At 40.2% G+C, this 20,826-nt stretch overlaps 1 protein-coding gene and 3 pseudogenes across 1 annotated transcript; 3 read left to right on the top strand and 1 right to left on the bottom strand.

The window, feature by feature from the left end:
* Positions 1–10,548: 10,548 nt before the first annotated feature.
* Positions 10,549–11,232, bottom strand: LOC133732250 (uncharacterized). The gene has a single exon (XM_062159751.1). The coding sequence runs from the start codon at positions 11,230–11,232 to the stop codon at positions 10,549–10,551; it is 684 nt and encodes a 227-aa protein (XP_062015735.1).
* A 485-nt stretch (positions 11,233–11,717) lies between these two features.
* On the top strand, positions 11,718–13,040 carry LOC133732240 (endoglucanase 4-like; annotated as a pseudogene).
* Positions 13,041–13,119: 79 nt separating this feature from the next.
* LOC133732231 (endoglucanase 2-like) lies at positions 13,120–13,714 on the top strand (annotated as a pseudogene).
* Positions 13,715–15,367: 1,653 nt separating this feature from the next.
* Positions 15,368–16,141, top strand: LOC133732221 (endoglucanase 1-like; annotated as a pseudogene).
* Positions 16,142–20,826: the final 4,685 nt, after the last annotated feature.

The following is a 20,826-nucleotide window of genomic DNA, read 5'->3' as shown; positions in this document are numbered from 1 at the left end:
CACTACCACCGTGCTCATAGGCCTCCGGCAAGTCCATCTGAGCCTCCGCGATGTCCGTTGATGTCGGGGGAGAGGTCACGCGCCGACACACAGTTCCTAGAAATCCTCTCTGGACACCCATGGTTTTCTCTCTCCTCCTGCGTTTTCTCCGACGAAAGCTAGTGGCCGATTCAGATTGCTGCCACCTTCCCTCTTCTCTGCGCCGGCCAGCTCTTCCTCCGCCTCTGCCGTCGCTGTCTGAAAATTGGCCCACAACGTTTTGCTTTTCTTCTTTTGTTTTTAGTTTTTTGCTTGTTTAGTTTGTGGGACTGACTCTGTTTTCAAACAATCAAACATGCAAGAGCAGTAACAGGTGTTCATTGGACACAACCAACTTGTTTTTCCCCCGTTCTCTCCCATTTTTGGCAGATAGGTCTGGGTCTTCCCAGACAGTGCAGTTCTTGAATCCAATCATGAATGAATGATGAAGCTGCCGGTTGGGAAAAAAGAGAGAAATTTAAATGAGGGTATTTGAGACTTTTGATCTTTTTATATGGTTATTTTTCATCTCTTTAAGAAAACATGGCTAAAAATCAATTCATACACCAAAAAGAGGTCATTTATCAAAATTTCTCTTAAAAAAACTTAATGGGATAAGTGAGAAAAAATCCTAGAAATGGGGTAAATGAGCAAAAACCCATTTAGTTTTTTTACCAAAATTACCGCAATGCAAGAAAAATTCAGAGATAGAGATTATCCAATAATTTTTTTTTTTCAAGAAGTATGGACACATCCACCTTTTTAATTGATCATGAGGAGACTCAGGAGAGAGGACTTGTAAAAAAGAAATACACTTCTATGCCCAAGTCAATATCATTTTAAATAGAGTGGGAAATGATATTAAACTGATACTTGCTACCATTATTACTCGTCTTTTCTTCCCCTTTCTTATTTAGTTGTTGGCATCTTTTATATTGGACTTGGTTGAATTGGTGGGAGCCCAAAGCCAAAATTTTACACTTTAAAATTATTAATTTTTTTCAGTTTGAACGGACATCATATTACTTTCAAAATAAGTAAATTCTTTCTTACATATATTTATTACTATTAAAGTAAATCCAGAGTATGTGTCTGACCCAAACTCTAAGTTACTTGTGCAAGTTGTAATAGAGTTTATGTTAGAGATATTCTCAGAGATATTCGTAGATATCAAATCATTGTACGATTATGTTTCCATGTACAACTCTACTTCTATGCTTGTAATCCTTTATATAAAGAGGCCCCCCTATTATCAATGACAGCACAACAAATTCTCTCCCAATTTCGTTTTCCTTAAACACGTTATCAGCACGAAGCCCTAATTCTGAAACAAATAGCCAAACCCTGATTCAAGAAGTTAAAACCCTAAATCCGAATACAAAACCTTGAAACCTTTTCTGCCTCCGCCGCACACCTTGAAGCCCTCGACCCCAAGAATCTAGAACCAGCAGCAGAACCGGCCGGAAACCTACTGAACCGGCCACTAGAAGCTCCAAACTTCCCACAGCAAAAACTCCGCCGATTCACCACCTTCCAGACCTCTGATTGCCACCAAATTTTGTCAGCAGCAACGCCTCGATCTGAAGATTCCAAAACCGGTCATATCGTTCCAAGAATCGGTCTAAAACTTGCCAAATCGGCCGCCTGGCTGACTGCTTCGCAGGCAGAATGTTTTTAGGGTAATTTTGACCACCACCGATTAACTCCAGCCACCACCAACCAGTTCCGATCTCCTCCGGCTAGCGACAACCACCGCCGGCCATCCCAATTTTCAGATGACCCTCAGACAATTTTCCTATGATTTTTCCGGCGACTTTTCCGGCAATTTTAGAGGATGAGTAACGTGAACAAGTTGAACTTTGCTCCACTGGAGACAACAGGCGCAGGATACCACAAATGGGTCCGTGATGTGCGCTAGCATCTTAAGGTTGAAGGGATCCTAGAATGATCCAAGAGCCAAGTCAGAACATGCTTACTCCTCAACAAGCTACCGCTTTGGAAGCGAATAGAGCTACTATGGAAGTAAACCAAGCTAAAGCCATCATTCTCATGACAAGGCACATGAATAATGAGTACCTCAATGAAAAGGACCCTAGAAAGCTATGGGTAGAACTCGAGCAGCGATTTGGCAACGTTTGTGACTCCCTGGTTCCTGATTTAAAAGTGAGATGGCATAGCCTCCGCTTTTGTGATGTCAATTCTGTACTTGACTACAACTCGGAAGCCCTTCGTATCAAGTCTTTGATGGAATTCTATGGAAAGAACATCATTGATACGATGTTGATCGAGAAGACTCTCTCTACCTTCCACGTCTCTGCATTGATGATTGCAAAGAATTATCGGATTGATGTCAATGTCGGACGCATCATAAGGTTTCATGAGCTTATTGGAGCCATGAACATAGCTGAAAAGCATGACAACATACTTGTGAAGAATTATAACTCTAGACCCATGGGAACCAAGTCTATTGCGGAGTCTAACTATAGTCGTGCCCCTAAGGGAGGGCGCAAGGAGCGAAACCCTAGGGAAAGGGATAATTTTGGATGTTGTGGTCTATATACTCACCCCAAAGAGGAAGGAAATCGCTAAGATAGGCGTGCACAGAACTCCGGCCAACTTTCGGCGAACTCCGGCGACCACAAAAGCTACTGTCACTAATACCAAAAGCTACTGTCACTAGCAACAAAAGCTACTATGATGAAATTCCCGACAACCTCTGGCGAAGTCACAAAAACTACTATCACTAGCAACAAAAGCTACTCTGGTGAGATTTCCGGCAACCTCCGGCGAGATAACAAAAGCTATTATCACCAACAACAAAAGCTACTCCTTACCAAAAAACTTATGCTCCCCAAAACGAAAAGATATTATCCCCACCAACAAAAGATATTGTCACAAATACCAAAAACTACTCTCATCAACAACAAACGCTACCCTCACCAATACCAGAAAATTACTCTCACCAACAACAAAAGCTACTTTCACCAACAACAAAAGTTACTTTCATCAACAACAAAAGTTACTGTCACCAACACCAACGAGATACTCTCACTAACATTAGAGAGCTACTCTCACTAACATAGAGAGCTACTAACATAGGTACAGAAAGCTACAATCACTATGATGGAAAATCACTATAATAGTTAATTACAGAGAGCTACTAATTTGAAAAAAAAAAGCTATTGACATTAGCTTGAAAATATACTAACATAGACACATAAAGCTATTATCAGTATATTGAAATGCCACCAGAACAATTACACGGAGCTGCTAACTTGAAATAATGAAAATGAAAATAGAAGTTATTGACATCATGTTGAAAAGATACTAACATAGACATAGAAATATACTATCACTATTTTCAAAAGCCTCTATAACAGTTATAGAGAGTTACTAACTGCAACAAATAACATACAAGAAATGGTTCATTATTCATCAATCAAAATACATCACAACACAAGCAATACCAAGACTTCATATGTCCCCTCCCCGATTAGAAGAAGCAATTAAAAGCTGCACAAAACACTGACAAAAAGAAAAAACAATTGTTGATCATTGATTGTTGATTCGTAAGATATCCGAACAAAAATATAGAAAATCTAGAGGGAAGAAGCATAGAGGAGTTTAGTGGACAGTAAGACCAAATCAATTTTTAATTGTCATATCATTACGGCCAAAGCTAAGAGAAAATACGTCAGCAGAGCACAATCTTTATACATCAAGCTTTTTGTCTGCAACCTTTAATGACTCTTCGTAATACTGAGTCACTTGGTGACCATGACCTGTAATTGCTACTGAGTCGGAACAGCAGCAATTGATTCAACTCACTCTGAGTCGGTTGCCGCCGAGTGATGATCGACATCAACAACATCAAAGATTCACCAATTCCGAGTGATGATAATTACCGATATGAAATCCTTTAAAAACCAGAAGGAACAAAAAAAAGAAGAAGAAGCATAAACAGTCCTATAATCTTTCATCCAAAACTCAATTCTAGAATTGAAGCCATTATGAACAATCGCCCAATTTCTAATCCAATAAGCCAAATCTCTACTCTGATACAGTGAGTTACCTTTAAAACTCGAAGCACACTGCTTCCGGAGTAGCTTCGATTCGACTTCGAAACAGTAGCCTCGAACTCTGCAACGTCGACGATGAGATTCTGAGGGAGAACGTCGTAGAAGAAATTGGAGACTGTGGCGTTGATCGACAACTGTTCGATTTGGAGCTAGACTTGGAGGACGGAACCGTGGAGGGAGGGAGTCGAAGGGAGTCGTCAAGGAGCCTGAGACGGAGATGTGGTCGGTGGAGTTGAGAGGAAGAGGAGAGAGTCGAAGATCCCGTTCAAGTCGGTGTCGTGCGTCTGAGATCCAGTTTGTGCATCGAAGATCCAGTCGCGAAACGATGTCTTGCGTTGGAGATTCAGTTCCAGTTCCAATCGCTGACATGATGGTGGAGAGAGGGAGTACTTCGCCGGCGAGAGAGAAAGGGAGTATTTCGCCGGTGAGAAAGGGGGATAGAGAGTGATTAATCTCAGAGGATTTGATCGGGGGAAGAGAGAGGAGAGAGTGATTAATTTAATATGAAGCAGTTAGTTTTCTTAGATAGAAGGGTAAAATCGTCAGGGTAAGAGAAATTTGAGGAAACAAGTGGCCTTATATGTACAAAAAAAATTATATGGCCTTATAGCTAATTAAAGTTTCAAAATGACACTTATATGTAATTTTCTATTTTATTTTCCAAGAGATGTAGGCAATTGCTATATTATTTGTGTAGTAAATGCCATTGGTTTTAGTCTTTCTTCAAACTAGGCTCATCTAAAGTAATTAAGTGTGATGTCTAGGAAGGTTTTGAGATAAGTGGTACTTAAGCGAGCCTTGCTCCACTGACATCTCTCTACTCACCTGGTCACATTTGCTTTGGAGTTACCGAAAGAAGTTAGACGACTACCATTGTTTTGCATTAGCTAGTTCATTGGATTAGATTTTATTTGATTAAAGAGACAATGATGTAATTCCGTTTGGTTTATTAATAAAAGTTGAGTTCTTTTCATTATAACTCATTTTTAATTATGAGATTTTTCTTTTAGGAATGGATTCTAGAAAACTGCAATGTCTTGTGGATAGTGCGACTACGCATACCATTCTCCGCCATAGGCAATTATTCTTGGAGATGTTGCCTACATATTCCTCTATGACTACGATGGCTGGGCCATCAGGTTTAGTTCAAGGACATGGAATGGTCCAATTCCTCTTGCCAAATGGCACCTTGATTAATGTCGCAGAAGCTCTCTATGCTCCTAAGGCAAATCGAATCTTATTGAGCTTTAAAGATATCAGAACCAATGGATTCCATGCGGAAACGCATACAGAGAACGAAAAAGAGTTCCTTTGCATTTACCTCTAATGCTTATGGACGAAAGTGCATATTAGAGAAGCTTATGTGTCAATCTAGCTTAATGTGATAAGAGAAGATCTCTTAAATTCTGACACATATTGGCTTTGGCATGACCAACTAGGACATCCTGGTCGTGATATGATGATCTGTATACTAAAGACTTCACACAGACATCCATTATTTCGAGCGAAACGAAGCAAGAATGAAAGATTGACTCCCGGACTTTATGTGACCGCCACCACAACCTCCTCTGGCCCAGCCGTCGTCCACCGTCGGCCTAGGGCCGCCATTGTCCCCCTTGACAATGACATAGATGGCGTCACCCATGGCCATGACTCCATGGATGCCAATCCCCATGGCCATGGATGCCACTTCCCATGGTCCCAACGCCATGATGGGTGATGTAGTCACCAATTTTGCTTCGAATAGCGTTTCAGACGCTCAGACCCAACCAAAATCCTCATTGTTTGCTTTTAAGGCCCCTCGCTCATTTTGCAAAGCATGTTCCTTAGGAAAATTCGGACTGAGACCGTTCTACGCAAAAGATCCAAAAGTACTCATTCCGTTCTTACAGAGAATCCAAGGGGATATCTGTGGACCAATTCAACCATCTTACGGACCTTTTAAATACTTTATGGTATTTGTTGATGCATCGACACGCTGGTCACATGTCGCGCTGTTGTCCACTCGAAATGTTACTTATGCTAAACTCCGAGCCCAAATTATCGTCTACGGGCTCACTACCCGGACCACCCAATTAAGTTCATTCAACTTGATAATGCTGGAGAGTTTACATCGAAAACGTTCGATGACTATTACATGTCACTAAGGATTGATGTTGAGCATTTAGTTCGTCATGTGCATTCCCAAAATGGTCTCGTGGAAGTTGCCATTAAGCGACTACAAATGATAGCTTGGACAGTCGTTATGTGCACCAATCTCCCTGTTTCTGCTTGGGGATATGCAATATTGCATGCAGCGACGCTAATTCGTCTACAACCTACTACCACCCAACCTTATTCTGCATTATAGCTAGTGACTGGGTACGAGCCTGATATCTCGCACTTACGCATTTTTAGGTGTGCCTATTACGCCGCCACAACGTACTAAGATGGGTCCACAGAGACGAATGGGCATATATGTTAGATATGAAGCTCCAACTATTGTCCGCTAGCTGGAACCCTTGACAGGCGATCTTTTCGCCGCTAGATTTATGGATTGTCACTTTGATGAGACAGTTTTCCCATCATTAGGGGGAGATAAGAACACACAAGTTTAGCAGGAATGACAGGAATTGTCGTGGTTTGTCTCCATTATGTCTCATCACGATCCCCGTAACACACAGTCCGAACTTGAAGTACGACATCGAGCTTTAGAACATAGCAGATACTCTACCTGATACTTTTTTTGATACTGCTAAAGTGACGAAATCACATATACCTGCTACAAATGTGCTTGCAAGGATTGATGTCCCAAATACTGGACATAGCGCCGCTCCGGAGGTACCAGGAGATGGCACCACTGCCTATATTGGCAGTGATGTGGCGTCTATGGCCGCAGGTCTCTCGAGGAAGTGCTATAAACTAGTTGGTTCAAAGGATACTCGCCCTAGAAAGAGAGCGAATGAAGCACAAACAAATCATTTGATCATCAATACTCAAAATATGTCCCATGAATGTTTCAGATTATGGTTATGTCCAAGAGACATCTTTTGGGGACGCCTCAATGTCAGAACATATCCCTGAGAACGTAGAGATCTCTGTAAATTACACTAGTGTACATGAGATGTGGGAAAGAAGCTCCATCATCATTGATGATGTATTCGCGTGAGATTATTGAGACTAATGACATCGAACCACGCTCCGTTGATGAATGCCAATGTAGAGTTGATTGGCCAAAATGGAAAGAAGCGATCCAGTCATACTTGATTCTCTAGCGAAGAGAAAGGTATTCGGGCAAGTTGTGCCAATACCGCCCAACACCAAACCAGTTGGTCACAAATAGGTATTCGTTAGAAAGTGTAATGAGAGAAACGAGATTGTAAGGTACAAAGCTCGCCTTGTGGTGCAAGGGTTCTCACAACCCTCTGGAATCGACTATGAGGAGACCTACTCTCCCGTAATGGACTTCATTATGTTCCACTACCTTGTCAGTTTGGTAGTTCTGAAAAACTGAACATGCAGCTTATGGATGTGGTTACTGCGTATCTATATGGGGATCTAGATACATATATATACATGAAGGTCTCGAATGGACTTCAATTACCCAAGTCAAGTGGCTCTAAACCACGGAGCACGTTTGCAATAAGATTGAAACACTCACTATATGGATTCATGCAATCGGGACGGATGTGGTATAACCGTCTAAGTGACTACTTGATTGGGAAGGAATATGTTAACAACGAACTATGCCCATGTGTGTTCATGAAAAGAACAAGTTTCAGATTTGTAATAGTAACGGTTTATGTTGATGACATGAACATAATTGGCACCCTTAAGAAATTAAGGGAAACCACCGAACATTTGAAATCCGAGTTTGAGATGAAAGATCTTAGGATGAGAACACGGTTTTGCCTCGGTTTGGAACTTGAGCGCCGTGAAGATGGTATCTTGATTCATCAATCAGCTTATACCCAAAAGATGCTTAGGCGTTTCAATACTGGCAAAGTTAAGCCTTCAAGCACACTAATGGTCGTCCGTAGTCTTTATCCAAATAAGGATCCATTCCGTCCAAAAGATGACGATAAAGATGTGCTCGGGCAGAAGTACCCTACCTAAGTGCAATAGGCGCATTATTGTACTTAGCTTCAATGCACAAGACCAGACATCTCATTTGCCGTGAACTTGTTAGCTAGACATAGCTCTGCGCCAACACGACGCCATTGAACTGGTGTTAAAGATATCTTTCGATACCTAAGTGGTGCGATTGATATGGGCTTGTTCTATCCCTACAGAGAGACAATTGATTCATATCCATCATATGTCAAGAACGCCACCAACAGTTGCCTGCGTTCTCTCTCCCCATCCCAAAACAATATAAGTGTTTTGGAAGGTTTTGCTAATGCTGGGTATCTCTCTGACCCACACAAAGGTCGTTCCCAAACTGGTTATGTGTTCACCATGGGTAAGACCGCGATAGCTTGGAGGTCTACTAAACAGACCCTAGCTAGTCGCTACTTCTTCGAACCATGCAGAGATTATTGCTCTCCACGAAGCAGTTAGTGAATGTATATGGCTTAGATCCATAGTTACGCATGTTCGAAACAATTGTGGTTTGAGATCTACCATAGATGAGCCTACCAGCATTTGTGAGGATAATGTTAATTGCATTGAACAAATGAAGCAAGGCTATATCAAAGGCGACAACACCAAGCATATATCATTATATCGCCCAAGTTTTTATACAATCAGCAACAATAGAAGCTCCTCAAGATCAAAGTGAACCATGTTCGATCTGAGGACAATGTGACAGACTTGTTTACTAAGACGTCATTGCCCAAATCCACGTTCGAGAAACATGTTGCAAGCATTGGCTTGCGGAAGTTATCCGAACTTCCATGATTATAGTCATTAGGGGGAGATGTCCACATGTTGATCTCAAAACGTGAAGGGTGTGTTGTGCTCTTTTTTCCCTTCGATCGAGGTTATTTTTGTCCCACATGGTTTTTGTTACTCGGAAATGTTTTTAATGAGGCAACAAGAGGAGCACCACGTTTGGGCGACACAAGAGGGAGTGTTCAAGTAAATCCAGAATGTGTTTGGCCCAAAATCTAAGTTACTTGTGCTAGTTGTAATAGGGTTTATGTTAAAGTTAAAGATATTCGTAGATATTCAATCATTGTACGATTATATTTCTATATACAATTCTACTTCTATGCTTGTAATCCTCTATTATTAATGAAGCATATCAAATTCTCTCCCAATTTCATTTTCCTTAAACAATTACAATTTACAAATGAAGAAATGTCAATTTATTAATAATTGAAGCTGAATAGGTAATTCATTATATATCATTAATATAAATAACAAACAACACCAAAGTCCCAGACCCAAGCATAACATTCAACATCGATCATCACCCGAAACTTGGGCTTTTCGTAAGCGGCAAGTATTAAACCTACTTAATTACTCACTATTAAGCTTAAGAGAATTGTTGCTAGTTTGCTACAAAAACAACCTTATTATGTTTTTCAAGTTAACGAGGCATGTCATCTAGTTCTTTCACATTTAGTTTACTCAATTGTTGGTTATAACGTCTAATCCTATTCGCTGTATTTTACAAGCCGTGAGGACCACGGGTGGACCTAAAGTCGAAACCAACGCTTAACAATGGAGCAGTTTGATTTGGTTAAGAGTGTTTTGACTTGAAGTATCAGACCGGCCATAGTACTATAGTGGGGGGGAGTTTCGTAAGCGGCAAGTATTAAACCTACTTAATTACTCACTATTAAGCTTAAGAGAATTGTTGCTAGCTAGTTTGCTACAAAAACAACCTTATTATGTTTTCAAGTTAACGAGGACATTGCCACTGCATCTAGTTCTTTCACATTTAGTTTACTCAATTATTGGTTATAACGTCTAATCCTATTCGCTGTATTTTACAAGCCGTGAGGACCACGGGTGGACCTAAAGTCGAAACCAACGCTTAACAATGGAGCAGTTTGGTTTGGTTAAGAGTGTTTTGACTTGAAGTATCAGACCGACCATAGTACTATAGTTGTTAAATAGTTCTGAGTGAGCTTGAAAATCTGTGTTTCATTATTTTTTAAACACCATGAGAGAATTTTACCCTCGCTTCTAAAACACAATGATGTTGTAAATTAAACAATTTAATATGGATAGAACTCATAGAAACATCAGAATGATTCGGTTTTAAAAATTTCGGCATGCCAATTGAAGTCCTGTTTCGAACAAATTTAGTGGAAAACATATTCAGACCCCATTTATGATAAAAGCCCTATAAAATTGCCTTGATTAAAACTTGATTAATCAAGATTACGCGTTGAGAAATCAACTTGACTGAAAAATAAGATTCAAACACAAAAAGACATTATGATGTCTACAATCTAGCTATAAGCAAAAAGTTTACGGCACAAAGCTTCTTCACAACTACACCGCAAGTATTACCATCTAATCAGAAATCCAACCATTTCTTGAAGTATTCGCAGATGGCCGGGGAAATAATGCCATCTGGGGTACAATGATTTTTCCTCGGACAGACTCCGCATGGAATCACAGCCATGGATGCCAATTTTGGTTCCCCAGTACTACTTCTCTTGCAGCACTTATAACTGTCTTCCCCAGCCTTCATGACCTCATTGTCCAAAACCAAAGCCTCCAGAAGCTCCTTCATGTCCTTGGGGTCTAATTTAGCATCTAAAATCCTTGTAGTTCCGACTTCTGCTAAAATCTCTTTCAACGTAGCAACTTCGTGCTCTTTTATGAACCTCACGCACTTCCTTTTCATATCGTTTACAGACTCGCTATTCAAGTTCCCGTTCTCATACCACGCGCCGCCAGTTATCTCGTTCGAGGGCTCAAACTCTGCAGCCATGTACAATCCCCCCCTTGCCCTGGATTGGATCCCTTTAACCTCTTTTATCTTTTTCTTGCCTTCAAGTGTTTTGAGGGACTTGTTTATCAGAACCATAGTGAGGTTTGTTTCTCGCTTAATGGCTTGTTTGTAATTGCCCATATCTTTCTTGCTGAGGATGGCATCATAGATTCTGCGCTCATGCTCTGTCAGAGAGTCTGACTGAGAATTATAGTCTTGACGCTTACGTTTAAGGGCTGAAGGCCCTTCTGATGACCCTCTCATCGCTTTCCTGATGAACAGAAGAGGAGTGGCAGAGGTGATCTAACGCAACTATAGGTTTAGGGTTTTGAAGAGGGAGAGATAGGTGAGAGATTTTCCAAGAAAAGGGTATATTCTAGGGATTGACTTATATAGTTTCTTCTGGATTTTGTTTTCTTTTGGTTGGCCCAAATAGATGCATCCCTTGGGGTTAGGCAAGTGATGAGGGGGGGGGGGGGGGGGGGGGGGGGTTGGGAATTTGGTTAGGAGTAGGCTAGATTAGGGGTTTGATTTCCTTTCAATGTACCCAAAAACAAAAACAAAAAAATGTGTACGTAATCTATTACTTATTTACTTGCTCAAATATAACCCTCTCCTAATCACACTAGGGTACGTGATCTCCTAAGTTAGCTAGTAAAGCCTAGGTAGGCTATATATAGTTGGGAGTTGGTCTAATTCTCTTGAAACTTGATATTTGAGAGCTAAGAAGTACTCAGACAATAATCTTCATGGCGAGTAAATTAGTCATGTCTCCTATCAATTCCCAGCTTCAATTAAAGTTGTTGATACTAGCAGCACTAGCAAGGTCTGCCACGCCTTCCCACAACTACGCGGATCGATATACGCTTTGTCCAAGAGTATTTTGTTTTTTGAAGGGCAGAGGTCGGGATCGTTACCGCGTACCCAACGAGTGACTTGGAGGAAAGATTCAGCTCTCCATGACGGCAATGACGTTCATATGGATCTGGTAGGGGGTTACTATGATGCTGGAGACAACGTGAAGTTCAACTTTCCCATGGCATTCACAACAGCAATGTTGTCTTGGAGTGTTCTAGAGTTTGGTGAATCAATGGGCTCAGAACTTCCATATGCTTCGGAAGCTATAAGATGGGGCACTGATTACTTGCTTAAATCCACAGATGCTTCTGGTTCTGTTGCCGGCTTTGTTGGAGACCCCGTAGGCGACCACACTTGTTGGGAAAGACCCGAAGATATGGACACTCCTCGAACATCCTACATAGTAACCAGAGAAAAGCCAGGCAAAGAAGTATCTGCCGAAACGCTGAAACTGCAGCTGCCCTTGCAGCTTCTTCCATGGTTTTACAGGTTCGGACGACTGGTACTCTGGTTTGCTACTTGACCGAGCCAATGAGGTTTTCGAGTTTGCAGATAAGTACAGAGGATCTTATAACGACAACATTGGGGAAGTGGCGTGCCCGTTTTACTGCGATTTCAATGGCTACATGGATGAGTTGATTTGGAGTGCTTCATGGTTGTACAAGGCTACAAAGGATCCCTATTATTTGAACTAGCTATGTCAAACAGAACATGCCTAATCTAGGTGGTTCTGTCACTGAATTCGGATGGGATGGAAAGCAAGCTGGGATCATCATACTTGTATCTCAGTTGGTAACGACTGATGATAATAGTCCCTGTTTCTGGTGGCTTTCTCCGGGTACCTCACACAGAATGCTATACCGTCTGGGGTACCGATCCAACTCCTAAATCCTGTACCAAGAACACACGCTTAGAGGGGTAAACCGTACCGGACGGTTTACGCCTCTCCGATGCCTGAGTGAGAAACTACTATAGATGTGTAATAAGTAAATAGTGGATAAGGGAGTTATTACCCGTAAAAGGTGGTTGAGCTAATGCATTTATACTCGAGCATGGGAAAGGAATCTCCCCTATCTTCTATGTGGGACGCAGGTTGCCCTTCTGATGCCATATCAGCCCTCCTATTGTGTAAATCGTTGGGCTGTGCTGGCCTGTCCCGGGCCCTGGGTGCCCGGGGTGGTATCCCATATGAGCCCCGCCATGGTGGGTCGTGAACCCGGCCCATGGCATAGTACCTGGGAGTACCGATGGGGCCCAGCCGATAGTGCCAAACTTAGTTGAGACTCCCCTAGTATGTACAGTCCCTTTATTTCAAATTCGGACCAACTTGTATGCTCGATTCTACCCGAATCACCTGCTTCGAAATCCGTCACATTCTCACCCGGTGGGCTATTGTTCAAACCCGGAGGAAGTAACCTGCAACATGCAACTTCCTTATCGCTTCTTCTTACAGTTTATGCTGACTAGCTGAAAGCTGCCAATAAAGTTGTTAACTGCGGCAACAACGTCGTGATCATTGCGTCTAGGATGATCGACTTCACCAAAGGACAGGTTGACTATATACTATGAAGCAACCCATTGGGAATGTCATACATGGTGGGATATGGTTCAAAGTTTCCAAAGAGAATACACCACCGCGCTTCGGTGCTACCTTCTATGGATCAGCAGCGGGCAACATTGAATGTCACGCAGGAACGCCATATTTCGAGACTCAAGCTCCAAATCAGAACTTGCTAATAGGCGCGATTGTGGGAGGACCTGCTGAGAACGATTCTTTCAAAGACTCTCGGTACAATGTGTACAATGTACACAGTCGGAGCCAAACACATACATCAATGCACCTTTTGTTGATGTTTTGGCTTACTTTAAGTCCATATTTCTGATATAGGACGAGAATGGGCCTGATTTAGCCGGAAAACTAGAAAAATAAAGAAGCGGCGTGGAATCAAGAAGAGTGATTGGAAAATAGGTAATTCACGCATAATGAGGTTACTAGCCGCTGCAATATCCAAGAAAATTAGGTTTTGGACTTTTCAGGTTTCTCGTGCGAAAAGTCAGGTCTTAATTGTGAATCAGATTTGATCAACTTTTGGCCAGAATGTCCGTTTGAGACGCATGATACATTTCCAGAATGGGAACGACAAGATCTTCAAGATATTAACCTGAGTTTATTGCTTTTTAGGGTTTATTGCTTGTAAACTCAGGTTAGTATCTTGAAGATCTCGTCGTTCCCATTCTGGAAAGGTATCATGCGTCTCAAATGGACATTCTGGCTAAAAGTTGATCAAATCTGATTCACAATTAAGACCTGACTTTTCGCACAAGAAACCTGAAAAGTCCAAAACCTAATTTTCTTGGATATTGCAGCGGCTAGTAACCTCATTATGCGTGAATTACCTATTTTCCAATCACTCTTCTTGATTCCACGCCGCTTCTTTATTTTTCTAGTTTTTCGGCTAAACCTGGCTCATTCTCGTCCTACATCAATTTCCGTAAAATTGAGTTTAAGTGGCCTGTTAGTTTAGTTTACATTGTAGATATGGATAATCTAATTTTCATATCACAATAGTACACATGAAATTGATTCTTTTTCTTTTACCCCTTTTGTTTCACAGCGAAATTAATGCCCATTAATTCTTGCATGGACTTAAATTATTACTTCTCTGAATTGGGACCTGATCCTTTGTTCATCTTGAGGTTTTTTTGTTCTACTAATTACTGTTTTTACTAGTTATTATTTGTCATCATAAACTTGGATAGTTTCATAGGCGCTAACCTTGCTCGTCTTGCTGGCCTAAGATTTCTATTCTAATATCTCATTTAGAGGATTAGATTAGGTGATCAAACTTATCAAGATAGATCTAAGAGAGGACGTGTCAGATGCTGGAAAATGGATTCAGAGATGCTCCGACGTTGGTTTCAGGGAGAAGGCAGCGATGAGATGCCGTTGGCTCCTCAGTGATCAGTGGGAGAGTCCTTCGTCTTCTCCGGATTATTCACATTTCACAAGTTAGTATCAAACACTTGCGTGCATACACTGTAGTTGCAGTGTTCTTTTTGGATATCTATTGGGCCTGACCTGTTAGATAAATGTTTAACTGTAGGGCCTGACCTTTAAGATTATTGGGCTGGTTGTTCCGATGTGCCTAACCCGTTTTTTTTTTTTTGGTCTGAGCAGAAATGAAGAATGGCCTTAAAATGATCATAAAAACTTAAAACACTGTTGATTGACCTTCCTTAAATGTAAAAGTTAAGGAAAAATGTAAAAGTGTAAAACACTTTACTTTTTATGCTCGTAACTGTTTAGAATCTAGAATTAATAATCATCCAACATATTACATGTTAAGGGCCATATCGATCTTCTGCTAATCAGACACTAGCTATTTCCGTAACTTAGCTAGCTAGGAAGCCTAGGCTAATTATATAGTTGAGATTAGATCTAACTTTCTTGTACCTAGCCTGAGAGTTACTTCGAGCAAGCTAGATCGTCATGATGAGTATATTAAGCTTGTTGATAGTAGCATCACTAGGGATGTTGGCAATGGCAACATTCACAAGCTCTGAAGGGCATTCGCAAAACTACGCGGATGCTTTGTCGAAGAGTATTTTGTTTTCCGAAGGACAGAGGTCGGAAGGTTACTGCCTACCCAACGAGTGACTTGGAGGAAAAATTCTGCCCTGCGTGACGGTTTCAAGTTCATAGGGATCTCACAGGGAGTTACTATGATGCCGGAAACAATGTGAAGTTCAACTTTCCCATGGCCTTCACAACAACAATGTGGTCATGGAGCGTGTTGGAGTTCTGGCAATCTTTAGGTTTGGAACTCCAGCATGCTAAGGAATGGGGGACGGATACTTTCTTAAATCCACAAACGTTCCTGTTTCCGTGATAGGCGTTGTTGGTAACCCAAATGGCGACTACACTTGTTGGGAAAGACCCGAAGACATGGACACTCCTCGAAAGTCCTACATAGTAACAAAACAAAAGCCAGGCTCTGAAGTCTCGGCCGAAACTGCAGCCGCCCTTGCACCTTCTTCCATGGTGTTTAGAGGCTCGGACAACAGGTACTCGGCTTTGCTTCTTAACCGAGCCATAGAGGTTTTCGAGTTTGCAGACAAGTATAGAGAATCTTATAACAATAGCATTCCCAATGGAGCGTGCCCGTTTTATTGCGACTACAATGGATACATGGATGAGTTGGTTTGGGGAGCTACGTGGTTGTAGAAGGCAACAAAGAGACCTTACTACAGGAGCTATGTCAAACACAACATACATAATTTAGGTAGCGACGTTTCTCGGGGAACAACCCTTTAGGCATGTCGTACATGGTGGGATATAGGAAAAAGTTTCCACAGAGAATTCATCACCGCGGTTCAGTCCTGCCTTCGATTAACAAGCACCGTTAACACATTCATTGCCATGAAGGAAATCCCTTTTTCGCAACTAAAGCTCCGAATCAAAACCTGCTAATAGGTGCAATAGTGGGAGGACCAGTTGAAGATGATAGCTAGGTTCGAAGATTCTCGTTATAATGTTGGACAATCGGAGCCAACCACATACATCAATGCACCTTTTGTTGGTCTGTTGGCTTACTTTAAATCACAAAATGCTCACATACGAATGCATTTCAACTGTATCTCGAAATCACGATTTGGAGGATGAAGATCAAAAGATATTCAGAGATTTGATTGAATTGTTATTATTTACCATTTGTAGTCGTAACAAAGTTTTTTTTTCATTACCCTCGTTGGGAGTTATTTCCATCTGTTCTAATTTGATCATATTTAGTGGGTTCTCCCTTCTCCTTTTCCGGTCTATTATAACGTAGGGATCTCACCATTGTTGTTAAGGCTTTTGTAATCAAGTCTCGTTACTGTTGATCGTTAAGCAGTTATTGTTTAACACCACACGGCTACAAAATTCAATTATGCGGGATGGATCCAACCTCGTATATAGAAAGCTTACGTGGTGCCCAAGGTAGGCGTTCAAAGGAAGCCCACGATCCCCCAAGAATGATGTTTTTTTTTTTAATGATTTTTTTTTTTTTGGCTAAAATATGATTGGAGAGAGCAGAGCCTCCCAACCTGATTTATTAAAAGAGATAGATATTAAAAACAGAAGAAGGGAGGACAATGCCCATGGCCCTAGCCAAAAACAGAAGAACTAAAGAGGTACTATAACATCTAGTCTAGCAGAATAAAAGAGACAAAAAAACTACAACTCAAATAAATTGGAAATTTGGAAGACCAAGTGAGTCTCATCGACAAAGATCCAGAAGAAAAAGAGGAGCATCATTCCACCAAACCAAACCTGATGATGACAAACCAACATTAGCAAGCGCATCTGCTACTGGATTTCCCTCTCTGAAAATATGAGAAGATTTAAACTGCATTTGCGAGATACGGTGCAAACAATTATTGATCCCAAGCAACACGGAGTCTCCATGGAACAAGATGGCCGGGGTGCACGAAGGAAATTAAGTACCATAGTTGAATCAACTTCAAGCCAAATATGCTTTCACTCCTTAACCCAAACAAGCTCAATTGCCTGAATAACCGCCATGATCTCCGCATCGACAAAACTAGGAATCTCAAGATTAGAAGCAAAAGCACCCATAAAAGAACCCTGATAGTCCCTAAACACTCCACCGTAGCCTGCTCTTCCAGAAACACGTTGCCATGCACCATCGGTATTAATCTTCACCCAGCCAATAATTGGAGGAATCCAATTAACTTCAACGATCCTTGGAGTCCGATGAGGATGACAACCAACCCCAAAAAATCATTTGAAGTTCGATCAACCACAGAATTATACATACTCCCTGTGGCTAGCTTACTAGCAGCCTGAACATGGCCCATAATTAACCTCTTCATAGCCTCCACAGTAACCACACAATCCCCCAAGAATGATGTTCTTCCAGTCAAACTATGAAAAATTTGATCTACCACCACCATGAAGATTTAGGGATGAAAAATTGAACAACTTCAATTTAAAAATATTGTTTTCCAACATTAGATTTCCAAGGTTGACTAGGATTAACTGACCGGGAGAACATCGACAACCGATGAGAGTGGTCAAAACTAGCCAAGCCCTCGACGGTAAAGTTAGTCATATGAACTAACATGATGGATATATGGAGATCTTCTAAATGAATGAGGCATTATGATCCTGAACAATGATCCCTAACCGTCAATATGAGAAAGAATTAATATGCAGTATTTAATTCCTCGGTTTGAAGTGGTTAAGAAGAATTTCTAGGCGTTGAACTGATTGAACATGGGTCAAAAGTGGAACTAATATGAGTATGCAACTACTACTAATCTAGACCTACTTAGCGCATTTAGTCCAATACCAAAACTTGAAAAGAAAATAGTGAAGACAGATGAGTATCTTCAGGTACGTAATTACGGATTAGTAGGCAAAGCCGTAGGTTATCTTATTTGATTCTTAATATAAACAATGGCAGTATGGCACTTGACTTGAATTGGATGAACATTGACTTGGACCTTCCAAATTCCATCACTAAACATTTTTAATTATAACTTTAAAACATTAATGGGATATTGTGGGATAATATATCTCATCTTACAACTTAAATGCAAGATCCTTTTGAACCAACACTATGCCAAAAAAGCTATCAGACGACAGAGGAGATCTGTCGTCTGATTAAAAAAATTTCTGTTGTCTAGTACGGTGCCGTCTCTTGGGGAATCAGACGACAGATTTCCTCTGTCGTCTTATTTATCAGACGACAGAAATTTGTTAGGTCTTCTGTTGTCTGATGAAATCGAGACATGAGGTTAGTGAATTCAAACGACAGATAAATGTCGTGTGATCTAGAAACAAATAACAGTTCCTTAGAATTTCTGTGGTCTGAATGGACTTATAATAACAGTTAAGTGTTGTTTTATTCCAGTTCAATAACAGTTAACTGTCATTCTTATTCAGTTTAGAATACAATTATCTATCGTCTTTAGTCGCCTACGATAACATTTATATGTTGTTTTATATGCATTATAGTCACAGATAAGTGTACATTGAACTTAGTTAATACTACATTTATTTACCGTTTGAGTTTAGTCACAGATGACAGTTAAATGACGTTTAAAGGGAATATAAATAACAGTTGTCTGTGGTTTTTATTAACTTATAGTAATAGTTATCTGTTGTGGCATATAACTTGGAATTACAATTAAGTGTGGTTTAAAAGTTGTTATGGTTACATTTATCTATTGTTGTGGTTTATACTCTACAACAATTAACTGAAGGTTGAAGAGCACAGACAGGACAATTATTTGTTGCTTGAAGCTAATTTGAGCGACAGTTAAATGTTGTTTCATTTTCAACTCTGTCTTTGTTTTGACATGAAGACGACAATTATCTGTTGTTTGAGTGCCCAAATATGAACACATTTTTTCTTGTTTCTGTTGTTCTTTGACGCGTCCAACAACATCATTTTGTTGTTGCTTTCTATTCCAGATGTCATACTCGTATCCCTGTTGTGCCATAATCATGTAAATCTGGGAACAACACAATGCATTCATCAAATATGAAATTCATTCACAAAAATACCAATATTTGATCAATCTGTTCCTGCAGCTATACATACATCCATCATGGAGCTAAACTTAATAAACATCAGTTCAATAACCCATAGCAGTTGGCATGATCAACAAATGTAACCCAAAAAACACTGATATCTCATACTACTGATCATAAACTGTACTTGCAGGCCAAAAATAGATACTTAGACCAACTGCATAACTAGTTAATATGGGTTATAGATGATGCATGTCCAAAATTAGAATCTTCTCGACACACTAGCTTTGTTGAAATTGGCTGACATACTTTGCCCACTCGGCCCGGACCTGATCAATGTCTTTTTGTGTGTAGAAGTGATTTGCTTTCCTTTCCCACTGCAAGTATTAAAAAAAAAAAATACAAGTTAATGTAAATGGATATGTTTCACAACAGTAATCAGAATTGGAAGGAGTTGATATTTATATATATATACTAGAAATACTACCCGCGCTTTGCTGCGGAATTTGTTCTTGTGAGTAAATTAGAAAAATAACATACAAAAGGAAAATCATCACATTTCATTCAAATAGTGAAAACAGTTTTCATACATCTTAGATTTTAGCTGCAGTCTATTCGAAAGGAGATGATGCAAACATGCTAGCTGCATAAAAAGGCTAGCTATTCTAGTTGCAGCTTTACAAAAAGGATATAAGAGATAGGTTAATCTATCAAAAGGAGCTGCTGGAGTGTATTTAAGGAGACAAAGTACTCCAGTTGGTTGTTTCAGTTGCAGCTTTGTAAAATGTTGGTGTTGGTTAAAAAAAGTGACGGCTCCGATTGGAGTTGTAGTTGCAGCTGCACGAAATTGATTAGTCTAGCAAAAGCTATAACATAGCTATTTCAATTCAATTGTTTTTGTGTTTTAGCAGCTGACAATGGTGCTGATGATGATGATGTAGTTCCATGTTTTTCTGCTTGCCTGTCACTTTAAAACAAAGTTGATTCTTCAAAGTGAACAAACAGTAGATGAACCATAACTTTAATTAATTCTGGATACAAAAACAGTCGGTCTAAATTTGTAACCAGAAACAGTCGGTCTAAATTTGTGACCGGTAGTGCAGATTCAAAGAGACTATTAATGTATATATTAGTTTTAATGTTTAATCAAAATTGATCATTTCACTAAAACATGCTACATAGAGTTCACAGACTATTAATATGGATTAGTTTCACTCTGTTCTTCTCTTTTGAAGGAGAGATCATGTTAAGGGAAACCGCTTTAAAGAAACAAATGCAAATCTTCTCTTAGATTTATTTCATTTATGCCCTGGACCCAAAAAAAAAACATATATACAGAAGTACAGAACTCAAACATCTGCACATCAAATAACACATGAATAGCTTTGGCATATGATACCAACAGATCGAGAGAGAAAGAAATTGGTAAATAGGTAGCAAGTAAAAGAAGCGAAAATTAA

The sequence above is a fragment of the Rosa rugosa genome, chromosome 1 (genome assembly GCF_958449725.1).
Source record: "Rosa rugosa chromosome 1, drRosRugo1.1, whole genome shotgun sequence".
NCBI lineage: Eukaryota > Viridiplantae > Streptophyta > Magnoliopsida > Rosales > Rosaceae > Rosa > Rosa rugosa.
Note: the sequence above shows the minus strand (reverse complement) of the source record. Positions and strands in the feature narration are given on the sequence as shown.

Bases quoted from the DNA above. Each gene is read 5' to 3' on its own strand.
- LOC133732250 (XM_062159751.1), bottom strand. From the start codon at position 11,232: ATGAGAGGGTCATCAGAAGGGCCTTCAGCCCTTAAACGTAAGCGTCAA.